Source organism: Mus caroli, unplaced genomic scaffold (assembly GCF_978045245.1).
Source record: "Mus caroli unplaced genomic scaffold, Mus_caroli_1 scaffold_3, whole genome shotgun sequence".
Lineage (NCBI taxonomy): Eukaryota > Metazoa > Chordata > Mammalia > Rodentia > Muridae > Mus > Mus caroli.
The window spans coordinates 73,618,703-73,630,720 of NW_028227258.1; the positions used below are offsets into that span (position 1 = coordinate 73,618,703).

General features: G+C 49.9%; 2 protein-coding genes across 6 annotated transcripts; one reads left to right on the plus strand and one right to left on the minus strand.

Annotated features, from left to right (window-relative positions):
• The first annotated feature begins 4,659 nt into the window (after nt 1-4,659).
• Bglap (bone gamma-carboxyglutamate protein) lies at nt 4,660-5,632 on the plus strand. Its single transcript, XM_021158744.2, has 4 exons — nt 4,660-4,792; nt 4,937-4,969; nt 5,113-5,170; nt 5,370-5,632. The coding sequence occupies exons 1-4, from the start codon at nt 4,729-4,731 to the stop codon at nt 5,500-5,502; spliced, it is 288 nt and encodes a 95-aa protein (XP_021014403.1). The 5' UTR covers nt 4,660-4,728; the 3' UTR covers nt 5,503-5,632.
• An 83-nt stretch (nt 5,633-5,715) lies between these two features.
• On the minus strand, nt 5,716-10,268 carry Paqr6 (progestin and adipoQ receptor family member 6). 5 transcript variants are annotated; one of them, XM_085835763.1, is made up of 9 exons: nt 9,773-9,811; nt 9,299-9,374; nt 9,129-9,200; nt 8,615-8,742; nt 8,333-8,535; nt 8,130-8,256; nt 7,233-7,329; nt 6,859-7,009; nt 5,716-6,567 (listed from the first exon to the last, which is right to left on the minus strand). In XM_085835763.1, exons 4-9 carry the CDS (start codon nt 8,719-8,721, stop codon nt 6,293-6,295), a joined length of 960 nt encoding a protein of 319 aa, XP_085691889.1. In that variant the 5' UTR covers nt 8,722-8,742; nt 9,129-9,200; nt 9,299-9,374; nt 9,773-9,811; the 3' UTR covers nt 5,716-6,292. The 5 variants fall into 5 exon arrangements, with proteins under 5 accessions (XP_085691889.1, XP_085691888.1, XP_021014174.1 ...); XM_085835762.1 differs by lacking the exons at nt 9,129-9,200; nt 9,773-9,811 and adding an exon at nt 10,073-10,268; XM_021158515.2 differs by lacking the exon at nt 9,129-9,200 and having other exon boundaries at nt 9,773-9,792.
• Nucleotides 10,269-12,018: the final 1,750 nt, after the last annotated feature.

Sequence of the window (12,018 nt, forward strand, 5' to 3'; positions counted from 1 at the left end):
GTTCGAGGCCAGCCTGGTCTACAAAGTGAGTTCCAGGACAGCCAGGGCTATACAGAGAAACCCTGTCTTGAAAAACCAAAAATAAACAAACAAACAAACAAACAAACAAATAAATCACTAAGTAGTAGCACACCCCTTTGGAGCAGATCTCTGCAGATCCACAAAGATGTACTGTCTTGTAGTGATGCTATATAGACAAATAGATGACTTAAGTCTTGATGATGATCCTACAAGCATTCCTAATATTATATCTGTGATTATTAAGTTCTTTTATAATGGGACTGCTATTAGGTCCCATTTTCTGATAGTCAAAGCTGCAATGAGAACTTCAGTCTCCCCAGTGTCACCAGTTAATTGCTCTTAGATGGTAACCAGACTTTCTCCAACTCAGAGCACATTCCAAGAGGTTGTAAAACAATTAACCAAAGGTCATAAAAAGAGAACTAATGGAATTTATTATAGGTGTTAGAACAGAAGATAAAATATCAACTGGATTTATCTATACAAAACTTCACTAATAACTTAGTTATGGGGCTGGTGAGATGGCTCAGCGGATAAAAGCACTGACTATTCTTCTGAAAGTCCTGAGTTCAAATCCCACCAACCACATGGTGCCTCACAACCACCCGAAATGAGATCTGACGTACTCTTCTGGTGTGTCTGAAGACAGCTACACTGTACTTATGTATAATAATAAATAAATCTTTAAAAAAAACTTAGTTATGGTTTTAAAAGTTCAGTGAACCTGTGGAGCTGAGATAGGTGATGGATGTTTAGTTAGCTAATTACTCCTAATGGATATGCATGGAAACATTCGCTGTTGTAAACTTCTATTTCAACTTATGATTTGATTTTTTTGTGTAAACTTGTGATGAACTTTGTAACATGTGATCATGTGATCGTGTATTCTGAAAGATGTTTAAGGTCTGAGGACAAGGAGAAGAGTCAGAACTGAGGGACTGAGCTGAGAGGAACTGAGCTGAGAGAGGAGCTGAGCTGAGGGGAAGTTTTCAGACAGAATACTTTTTAGAGTAGAGAATTCAGAGTGGAATCTTAGAAATTATAAAACATAAAATACTAAGAAAGCAATGTGCAGAATGCAGAGGGAAAAAGGGAAAAAGAAGATGTCCCAGAGAGCAGAAGCAGCAGGCAGCCTTCTCCTTACAATAGGACAGAACAGGTCCCATAGTAAGGACAAGGCAGGTTTAGTCTTATTAAACGAAACAAGGCTGGGCAGTGGTGGCGCACACCTTTAATCCCAGCACTTGGGAGGCAGAGGCAGGTGGATTTCTGAGTTCAAGATCAGCCTGGTCTACAAAGTGAGTTCCAGAACAGCCAGGGCTATACAGAGAAACCCTGTCTGGAAAAAAAAAAAAAAAAAGAAAGAAAGAAAGAAACAAGGCTTATTTCTTACAAATATGGGTTTAATTCATTTAGCATTGAAAGGGTAGAAGCCTTTTCTTTCTCTATGTAATAAAGATTGGAGTGCATTTTTTCATCCAGAATGATTGAGTTCTTTCTGCACCAGTGCTTGGTCTTTTGCTCCATATGTATATCTAAGTGTGTGTAAGTATGTAATTATGAGAATGTATGCATATGTATGTGTAAGTATGTAATTGTGAGAATGCATGCAAGCTGTGCCCAACTGGGTTTGAATGAAAATGAATGAATCTGTATATGAATTTATGTGAGATCATGCATATTCGCTTATGTAAAGGTTTTTCCTTCTGTGAGTGTTATTCTCTTCTCCTGGTTCAATAGAAGTTTATTGCTCCAAACTTCCCCCCAGCCGGACAAGCAAGAGGCATCTGGACAATAGGGATAAGGCTCTAGCAATTAATCCTTTACTTATCTCCTGCTGTTTTAGGATGAGACGCTAAGTGCCAGAGACTGCAGTTTCTGGCCTCAGAGGATCACAGAAGGCAGGTCAGCTATAATAGCTTAGTGACGTAGACATAAATAAGTAAACTTTTTATTATACAGCAACCCTAAATTTCTCATGAGACAAAGTCTTACCCCAGAATCTTGTAAGATAAAGTCTTAACCTCCGCCTTAATCTTTCCCCTCCACTGCCTCAAGAAGAACTGAAAAGAAAGAAGTAACAGCCCGCTAGGGCTGGTCCCCAGCTAATACGCTCTTTAATATCTCTTTATGCATCACTTACAAGATTCACTTTTGGCCCATTATGAGTCAAGGGAAAGGAAAACACTATCCATTCCTTTCCAGCCTTAATCTGTGACTGGGGGTGGGGGCGTAGGGGTTGGGGTGTAGGGATGGGGTGTACAAGGAACTCCCTGAGTGGGTCCTTACCAGCTCAAATCATGCCTTCAACTTACACTGAAGGTCCAAGAGCCCCACATTTGGGCACCACCTATGCTGGGGTCCAACAAGAGTTAGGGTTCATCAAGGAAGAGGGATACCTGGTAGGTGAATAAGAAAACACACAGTTGGGCTGGGGAGGTGGCTCAACGATTTAAAAGCACTGACTGCTCTTCCAGAGGTCCTGAGTTCAATTCCCAGCAACCACATGGTGGCTCACAACCATCTGTAATGGAAACAGATGCCCTCTTCTGGTGTGTCTGAAGACAGCAACAGTGTATTCATGTACATAAAATAAATAAAATCTTTAAGAAAAAAACAAGAGGCCAGGCGTGGTGATGCACGTCTTTAATCCCAGCATTCGGGAGGCAGAGGCAGGCAGATTTCTGAGTTCCAGGCCAGCCTGGTCTACAGAGTGAGTTACAGTACTGATAGGCTGGTTTGTTGGGCATGGAGCCCTTGAACTTGGGAGTCAGGATGCTAACCTAGACTTGACTCAGTCCCAGTCTTTTATTGAAATCATACAAGGAAGTTGTGTTACAAAATTCATAGGGGGTAGGTAAATACTTCTCTATTTTCCTGTGCTAACATTTTTTTTTAAAAAAGATTTATTTATTATTATATCTAAGTACACTGTAGCTGTCTTCAGACACACCAGAAGAGGGCATCAGATCTCATTACAGATAGTTGTGAGCCACCATGTGGTGGCTGGGATTTGAACTCAGGACCTCCTCTGCTCTTCAGAAGAGCAGTCAGTGCTCTTAACTGCTGAGCCATCTCTCCAGCCCCCAACATTTTCTTGTGACACAGAGTAATACAGGTTTAGGGGGAAAAAAAGAGGGAACTATACAATCTCAGACATAAAGCAATAGAGACAATATGATTTCATAAAAGGGCAAACATGAGGTCATACTGCTGACCCTGCAATCTTTATAATTTTTGGATCCCATCTGTCTGTCTACAAAAACATCCTCACCCAACCTGTATAGAGAATTCCTAGGGGGCTGCCACCATCGACCCTGAACCCACGGAACCCCTTGCTGACTTTCTAGGAGATAGGTGTAGAATAACCCATTCTCAATATTACAATAAAAAAAATCTGTTTTGGGGCTGGAGAAATGGCTCAGCAGTTAAGAGCCACTGACTGCTCTTCCAGAGGTCCTGAGTTCAATTCCCAGCAACCACATAGTGGCTCACAACCACCTGTAGTGGAATCTGATGCCCTCTTCTGGTGTGTTTGAAGACAGCAACAGTGTACTCACATACATAAGAAATAAAAACCTTTGTTAAAACAAATCTATTTTATTATACAGAATTGAGACTAAGACTGGGAGAACAGCTGCAGAATTGCTCATCGCTGCCTGAGGCGCTAGCTTACTTTCATTTCCACCTAGAGCAAGTGACTGTAACACACATTTCTTTTGAATGTTCTCATTCATGAACGGCCTTCACTTTAATATTATTAGCAACAACTAATTTGTGGATATCAAGCAGGCTCCTCCCACTCTAAAACCAGATACCCCCCAGCCCCCGCAGGTTTTTCTTCCTCATTGTCAGGGGTCCCAGGCATCTCGAGCTTAATGTGGGGTGTCTCCAACACAAGCAGGGCTAGAACCTCAAGGCAGACGTTGATGTTGAAGCTATAGAGGGGTGCTGCTTACTGACTTGGTCATCATGGCATTCTCAACCTGCTGTCTTATAGAACCCAAGACCAAGGCCCAGGGATGGCAGCTCCCACAATGGGCTAGGCTCTTCCCCACCAACCACAAGAAATGCCCTACAACCGGATCTTATGGAGGCATTTTCTCAATTGAGGCTTTCTCCTTCCAAGTTGACATAAAACTAACCAGGACACTCCCCCTCAACCCCCCACTGGATGAGCAGAGCTGCCCTGAACTGGGCAAATGAGGACATTACTGACCACTCCCTCCCTGGGGTTTGGCTCCCGCTCTTAGGGGCAGACGCTGAAAATCACAAGGTATGAGAGTTGGAGCCCAGTTTATCCCAAACCAATTTTAGATCTCTGTACCATGTCTAGGGTATGCTCTAGGGTGCTTGTCTCTAGGGCCACCCAGTGCTCCAGCTGAGGCTGAGAGAGAGAGCACACAGTAGGAGTGGTGGAGCAGCCCCTCAGGGAAGAGGTCTGGGGCCATGTCAGAGCCTGGCAGTCTCAGATATGGCCTCTCCTCCACTCCCAGGGCCTTCCCCAGGCAGCCGCAATCACCAACCACAGCATCCTTTGGGTTTGACCCACTGAGCACATGACCCCCAATTAGTGTTGGCAGCATCCCCTGCTCCTCCTGCTTACATCAAGGAGCAAAGAGTAGCAGATATAAATGCTACTGGACGCTGGAGGGTGCAGAACAGACAAGTCCCACACAGCAGCTTGGTGCAGACCTAGCAGACACCATGAGGACCCTCTCTCTGCTCACTCTGCTGGCCCTGGCTGCCCTCTGTCTCTCTGACCTCACAGGTATGTGTCCTCCTGGTTCATTTCTTTGGGTAACTACCCTCCTGAAAATCTCACGATCTGCTTTGGGATGGCACAGGGGAAGGGACAAAACATGAAGGAGACAGCAGGGAGGGAACAGAACTAATTACACTCCTTGCTTTACAGATGCCAAGCCCAGCGGCCCTGAGACTGACAAAGGTACTGGCAGGAAGCCTGGCAGGGCCTCAGCCTTGGTCCTCACCCTGTCCCCTAAGCCCCCAGATCCCCTTGCCTTCTGCCTGGGTTTCCCCACTTATCCTCCTGAACCCAGAATTACTTGATCTTGTGTGTCTTCTCCACAGCCTTCATGTCCAAGCAGGAGAGCAATAAGGTAGTGAACAGACTCCGGCGCTACCTTGGGTAAGTGGCCAGAGCCCTTAGCCTTCCATATTGGTAGGGAGGAGCTGTGCTGGGGTGGTCTCTGTGACCTGCAGAGGTCTATACGTGCAGGTCGATCCCAGGGCCCTGGAGCCTCTTGTACAGTGTGGGAAGAGGGTGTGTGTACCCCGTGTTGGTTAATGCCACTGTGTGTTGGTTGATGTTACTTTATGCTTCTCAGAGCCTCAGCCCCCAGCCCAGATCCCCTGGAGCCCACCCGGGAGCAGTGTGAGCTTAACCCCACTTGTGACGAGCTATCGGACCTCTATGGCTTGAAGACCGCCTACAAGCGAGTCTACGGTATCAATATTTAGGACCTGTGCTGCCCTAAAGCCAAACTCTGGCAGCTTGGCTTTGGCTGCTCTCCAGGACTCGATCCTCCCTGTCCTCTCTCTCTGCCCTGCAAGTATGGATGTCACAACAGCTCCAAAATAAAGTCCAGATGAGGAAGTGCTGGGCTCGAGTCTGTCCATTGTGGTGGTGGTAGGGGTCAGGAAGGCTTCACACTCAATCCCAGAGAGCTACAGTCCAGTTCATTTGCTTCTTTATTATACTGCTTTGTGATGGATAGCAAAAACAAAAACAGCAACAAAAACAAACAAACAAAAAAACTTTCCTTCCTAAAGTCCCGCAGCCTGCCTGCCCCCCTACAGCAATCCCCACCACAACCATTCTCTCACCGGGGACACATCCAAACACACAAATCGGCAAAGGCCTGGTCACAGTGGTGAGCAAGACAGGCAGCAGTGTGTAGATACAGAGTGGCTGACAAGTGGCACAGTCTGGCCCTGGGGCAGGGTGGGTATGTGGCCCCGATGGAACAAGCTCTCAGGGTGACCTGAGATGAGCAAGGTCGGGGGCAGCTGGGCAGAAGCCCTGGGAGAGGCCTCACACCCCCACTCTGCTCCCCGCCTGGTACCTGTGTCCATTCAGACCTTCACCACCTGCCTCTTTGGTCCTCCATCCTTCCACCTGTCCCTAGAGAGCCTCTTCTCTTCAGCTACACCTTTCAGGGTCAGAATAGCCGCCACCTTCTCAGACCCAAGTCAGGGCTCCTCCAGGGCAATGAGGCCTGGCCTCTGCCTCCCTCCATGCCAACGGGCCTCACTGTTGTTTAGCTTGGAGTCCCTCTTCCAGTGGGCTACCCTGCAGCAGGGGGCAGGTTCCAGGGATCCGCAGCAAGGAGGCCGTAAAAGCAGCAATGATAAACAGGTTCCCAATCACTGCCAGGCTCAAGGTGGCTACAGTGGCCTCCAGACCCAGGGTGGGTTCCTGCATGGCCAGCCAGGCTCTGCGGGATCCCATATCAGCCAGCACTGCTTCCAGCTGGAAGTGGGTGCCCAGCACGGCACAGATATGGAACAGCTGGTGGCTGTGGCCTGTGGGGCAGATAGACTGGTTAGGTAAAGACCCAGCTTGAACAGATTCCCTTGTGATCCAGGGCAGTCACCTGTCCCGGGGGCCTAAGGAGAAAACCTGACTCCTAGAGGTTCTGGAAGAGTAACTGGACCGAGCTTCATAAAGCCCTAAATTCTGTCATTGCTGAGCCTGGGGAGGGGCTGGGATATCTCTTTGGCTTTCTCATCCACCCTCTGGCTGGGATACCCAATGTTCCCAGCTCATTCTGCATGCAGGGAAGCGGTCTCCTTCTCTCCCAGGCCGGTGCTCACCAATATAGTCGAAGCGCCCAGGTGCCAGGCGCTCAGGTAGACGGGCTGCAAAAAGGAAGCCCGTGAGCAGAGCGCAGAGGAGGTGGTAACTGTGATTGGAGCTCAGCGCGTCCCGCCCACAGCTGTGGGCCCCGCCCCAACACAGCCGCAGCTGGTAAAAGAAAAGAGAGCTGTCTGTCGGGGAGCGTCTCCGGAAGAAGAAACAAAGGGGACATCTAGGATCTGGTGGGGGAAGGGATGCCCAGAGGGTGGGCACCAGGGGCCTGTGCCTGGAGGGTAGGCAGAGAGAGCTGAGGTTAGAGACCGAGAGCCACCACGAGGTCAAGGTGGTAGGTAGAGCAAGGTCTGTCTGGGGAGAGCCCGGGTACCCTTACCCTGTAGAACAGTGGGAGGTTGTCAAACAAGAAGGGATAGGCAAAGGCAGCCGTGCGGAGAGCCTTGCTGAACCCGGGGTATTCTAGCTCTGGGAACCTGAGGGGCAAGAAAAGCAGGTCGGTCTTCAGTCCTGGGTAGGTCAAGAGGAGGTTATCCGGGGCCAAAAGGGGTGAAGGACCACATTCAGAAGGCAGGTGTGTCGAGGCATGCCTGTGACCCCACTGGGAGGTAGAGGCAGGAAGATCAGGTTCATGGTGGTGTGATGTGTGTGCCTGTGATCTCCTTTAGGTCCAGCAGTTGGGAGGCAGAGGCAGGCAGCAGATCTCTGCGTTTGAGGCCAGCCTGAGCTATAGAGTTTCAGAACTACACAGAGAAACTCAAAAAAAAAAAAAAAAAAAAAAAAAAGGGGGGGGGCAGGGGCTGGTGGGATAGCTCATCCGGTATGGTATCTACACAATAAATATATGTTTGCATGTAATAAAATGGGGTAAAAAAAGAGAAGGCTCACAGCGGGGCGTGGTGGCGCACGCCTTTAATCCCAGCACTTGGGAGGCAGAGGCAGGCGGATTTCTGAGTTCGAGGCCAGCCTGGTCTACAAAGTGAGTGCCAGGACAGCCAGGGCTATACAGAGAAACCCTGTCCCGAAAAACCAAAAAAACAAAAAAAAAAAAAAAAAAAAAAAGAGAAGGCTCTCATGACGCAGGATCCCTGCCCCGTGTAAATGTCACATCTGTTAAGTGGCCATAAAGACATAGATAACATAAGTTGACCATAAAGGATAGCATACTGGCCAACAGGAATGCCTCCCTCGTACTGCATAGGGTACCGGGGTGGCTCAACAATAATGCGGTGAGCCCTGCCTACCCTTTCAGACACTGGGGATGCCCAGAACCCACCGCGAGTAGCAGGAGAGGCCGGTGCACAGGAAAGAGTTGAGCGCAGCAGCTGGCACGAAGAGCTGGTGTAGGCGGCTGTGCAGCCAGGAGGTCGGCATGGAGTAGGCGGCATAGGGAAAGGCGCAGCCTGTGGCGAGGTGCGAGCTGAGGCTTGCGGGCTCACCCTCTGCACCCCACCCCCAATCCCACTGCCCTCAGCTCACCCAGGCTGTAGAGGCTGAGCGCCCCGTAGTCCAGGAAGTAGCAGATGTGACGAGCTCGAGGCGACATGGAGCTAAAGGTGTGCGCGCAGCAAGATGCGAAGGGATAGAGGCAGGCGGGCAGTAGGAAGACCAGCAGCGGTAGGTGGTACGGGTCCGCGCGGAAGCCGGGGCTGCCTAACGCCAGGAGGCGCCACAGGAAGTACCTGCGCCAGGCACCTGCTCAGGCGCTGGGGCCGTAGTGCCCCTGCCCACCTGGCACCCGTCTGAACCTAATTCGCTCACCAGGTGGGCAGGAAGTGAGTCCAGATGTTGACCGTCTCATTAGTCATCTGGAAGGAGCTGAGAACACAGTCTAAGGCAGAACTTGTGGGGCATCGGTAGCCAGACATGATGCCTTCTTCCCAAAACACCTGGGGGTGGTGGGGGAGCAGAGCAGTCATCATTAGCAGGCCTTTCCCCTCCATGAAGTGTCAGGTAGCCAGGCATAGTGGCTCACGCCTTTAATCCCAGCACTTAGGAGACAGAGGCAGGTGGGTCTCTGAGAGTTCGAGGCCAACCCGGTCTACAGAGTGAGTTCCAGGACAGTCAAGACTACACAGAGAAACCCTGTCTCGAGAAACAAAAAACAAAATAAGAAGTGTCTGGAAACACGATAGAAGATGCACTAGAGATTGCAGTGGTCCCAAGCCAAACACAACCCAACCTATTTCTTACCAGCCTTCCAAACCCACAGGGCAAACAACAGAACCAGAACCAGAATATTGGGATCAAATAGGATGGGGGAATATACACACACAGGGTGTTCTGCAGATGGGGATTCTGGGAGGAGGGACGTTTAGGAATGTGGGTAGAGGTCACACGTTCTATACTGAAATAGAAACATAAGAAAGTTAGCTAATATGAGAAAAAGCTCTGCCCCAGTGAGTTCTCTGAGGAAGGCGAGGTTGATGGATTGGGGCCCCTCACCCGGGGGACCTGATGGACTCGAAGGAGTTGAGGCAGCTTGAGACTGAGCATGGTGGCCGGATACCTCCACGTTGACCTGGAGACAGAAGGTCAGGGATTGGCACCCATCCAGTTTCCTATGACCAGATTCAGACTAGAGTCAGCCACACGGGTGGCCCCTTTCCCCTCCTGGTCCTAGCCTGGGGCATCCAATCCTGCTTCAGAGGTCCTCAGTCTCTGTGGGTCTGCAGTGAAGGGCTCCCCAGCAGCGAGGCTGCCTCCTGTTAATAATTTCATTTGCACCTCGGCCAGAATCCTCATTCCAGGAGGCCCCACATAGAGGACCAAGACCTCCACACCCCAAATTGGTGCCCTCGAGGAAATTGGTAAAGGGGAAGGAAGGGGGTGTCCTCCTCTTCTAGAGGATACCACTTGTGCCCTTGGGAATACTCAGAGCCCCTGCCCCTCCTGGGTCCCGTGCCCCTCAGCCCAGACCTGTTTGCCGCGTCCCGGGTGGCCTCGGCTCCGCCTGCCCTGCCCGCCTCTCAGCCGCCTCGCCCAGCACATTCCTTGGCACCGGCGGAGGGGCGGGGCGAATGAAGTGGGCGGGGCCACTGACCTGGACCGATGGGACCCTTTCTCCCTTCTCAGACTAAAACTTCCCAGCAACTCCACCCTCTCTTCTTGCCTCTAGCTCCGCCCATTCTGGAGTCTTTCTAGGATCTAGGGGGCTTCACAACCAGTTTGTTCTCTGAGATCGGTTCTTAGGATCTTGCCCAGCTTAACAACACAAACCTGGTCCCCAGACCCTTCATCCCAAGTGAAGAGGAGGTGTAGGAGAGATGCCTGTGCTGAGTGTTGCCCAGCTGCCCCGGGAAAGGCTGAGCTGAACCGGGAGAGGTCCCTCTGCCCTCAGCAGTAGGGTCTGGAGAGCTCTGCTGCAGTGAGGCGTGCGAGGCTGGGAAGGTGCTTCGCTTCCATTTCCCCAGATGTGAGCTGCATTATTACCTTAGAGATTGACCACGCTCCCAGCCAGGCTGACTGGACTCCACAGGCAGAATCTGGTTCCTGCCATTCAGATTGACAGGGGAAAAAAGTGACTGAGGATGTGGGCCAGGCCTGGCAGAATGGAGAGACAGGGGAACAATCTTAGCCTTGTCTGCCTGTCATGGGGCAGCACGGGGTGGCCCGGCCCCATTAGCAGGCAGCTCACTTGGCCTCCTGCACACAGCCAACCCTTCAGGGTGTGTCTGGACCCGCTTCACTGTGCTGTCTAGATCAGGCTAGGGGCCCAAGCTGGGATCTAATCTTCTTTGACCAGGGCACCTGGCCTGAGTCTCCCACGATCCGAGGTTGCTAGCAGGCACCTCCAAAACCAATTGCAGCTGCGTCTCAAAAGCAATGCCTATTTTGCCCTTGGTGAATGTTGGCCCACCTGGGAAGGAAGGATGCACCAATCTAATTTACCTTGCCACAGTCTGAGTTGCCACCCCAGGATGGCAGGAATAAAGAATCTTGATTCCAAGCCTCACTCTATCCCTTCTGGAGGACATGACCCAGATGGGAACACCAAGCCAGCCCGAGACAGTAGATTCATCAAACACTTCTGCAAAACAGGTATGGTGCTTCCTGTGATCTCAACCTTGGAGAGATGGAAGGAACCATGGAAGTCTAAGGCTGACTTGGCTATGTAGCAGTTTGGAAGCCTCCTTGAGTTTCCTAGAACTCAACTGCATGTGCTGGTGATACAGTTCAGTGGTGCTGATGGGTGATACAGTTCAGTGGTGCTGATGTGGAACTCATGCACTGCTTCCAAAACACCCCAAAGGTACGTAGTATTCCAGCTAGGACTGTTTGAGTGGAGGTGAGGATGTAAGTGTTTACTCAGCATGGATAAGGCTCGGACTCTCATGACCAAGGATACAGTGACTTAACAGTCAACCAAGGGCAAACCCCACAGGCATCTCAGAGGGGCAATGTAGGGTCACAAGCATCACAAAGTCCAGGTTCCCTGTACTCTTATCAACAAAAGCATGATTCTTGGAGGTAGGCAAGACCCTGGGTAACAACTATTCAAAAAAAAATATCACTGGCAGAGCATAGGGGCACATGCCTTTAATCTCAACAACACTCAAGAGGCAGATACAGGCAGACCTCTTTAAGGCCAGCTTAGTCTAGAGTGAATTCCAGGACAGCTACAAAGAAACTCTGTCTGAAAAAAACAAAAACAAACCCAAAACAAATTAACCCAGACAAAACAACATCCAAACCAAACCAAAAACTTGGGTACAGTTCTGGCAATATGTATTATCTTTGCTGTGCTAACTCCTATCTGCCTAAATGGTCAGTCTGTTTCTGTTTAAATTAACTGTAACCTGGGACAGGACCTGAAAGGAACTTAAGGACAATGTTTGTGGCATGCATAAGCATAAAGTGTTAGTATTTCCTGTTCAAGGTCAATGTTGTTTGTGTTTTGCCTGGATAAATCCTTACAATGTATATGTCTGGTGCAAATGGAAGTCAGAAGTGGGAGATGGCACCAGATTCCCCAGAAATGGGACTGTGGATGACTGTGAGGCACCATGTCGGTGCTGGGAATTGAAATCTGTCCTCTGCAAGAGCAACAAGTGCTTTTAGCCACTAAGTCATCTCTCCAGCCCCATCAAGGTTGACTCTCTTCCAAGTGTGAAGCCTGAGTCTCACTAAGGTGGTGTTTATTTCTCAGTGTGGCACTGGCCGAG

Bases quoted from the DNA above. Each gene is read 5' to 3' on its own strand.
- Paqr6 (XM_085835762.1), bottom strand. From the start codon at position 10,092: ATGAAGGGTCTGGGGACCAG. The intron at 8,536-8,614 runs GTGAGCGAATTA...TGCCTGGCGCAG, and splicing joins ACTCACTTCCTGCCCACCTG to GTACTTCCTGTGGCGCCTCC. The intron at 7,330-8,129 runs GTGGGTTCTGGG...CTTGCCCCTCAG, and splicing joins GGCCTCTCCTGCTACTCGCG to GTTCCCAGAGCTAGAATACC.
- Bglap (XM_021158744.2), top strand. From the start codon at position 4,729: ATGAGGACCCTCTCTCTGCTCACTCTGCTGGCCCTGGCTGCCCTCTGT. The intron at 4,793-4,936 runs GTATGTGTCCTC...CTTGCTTTACAG, and splicing joins CTGTCTCTCTGACCTCACAG to ATGCCAAGCCCAGCGGCCCT. The intron at 5,171-5,369 runs GTAAGTGGCCAG...TATGCTTCTCAG, and splicing joins AGACTCCGGCGCTACCTTGG to AGCCTCAGCCCCCAGCCCAG.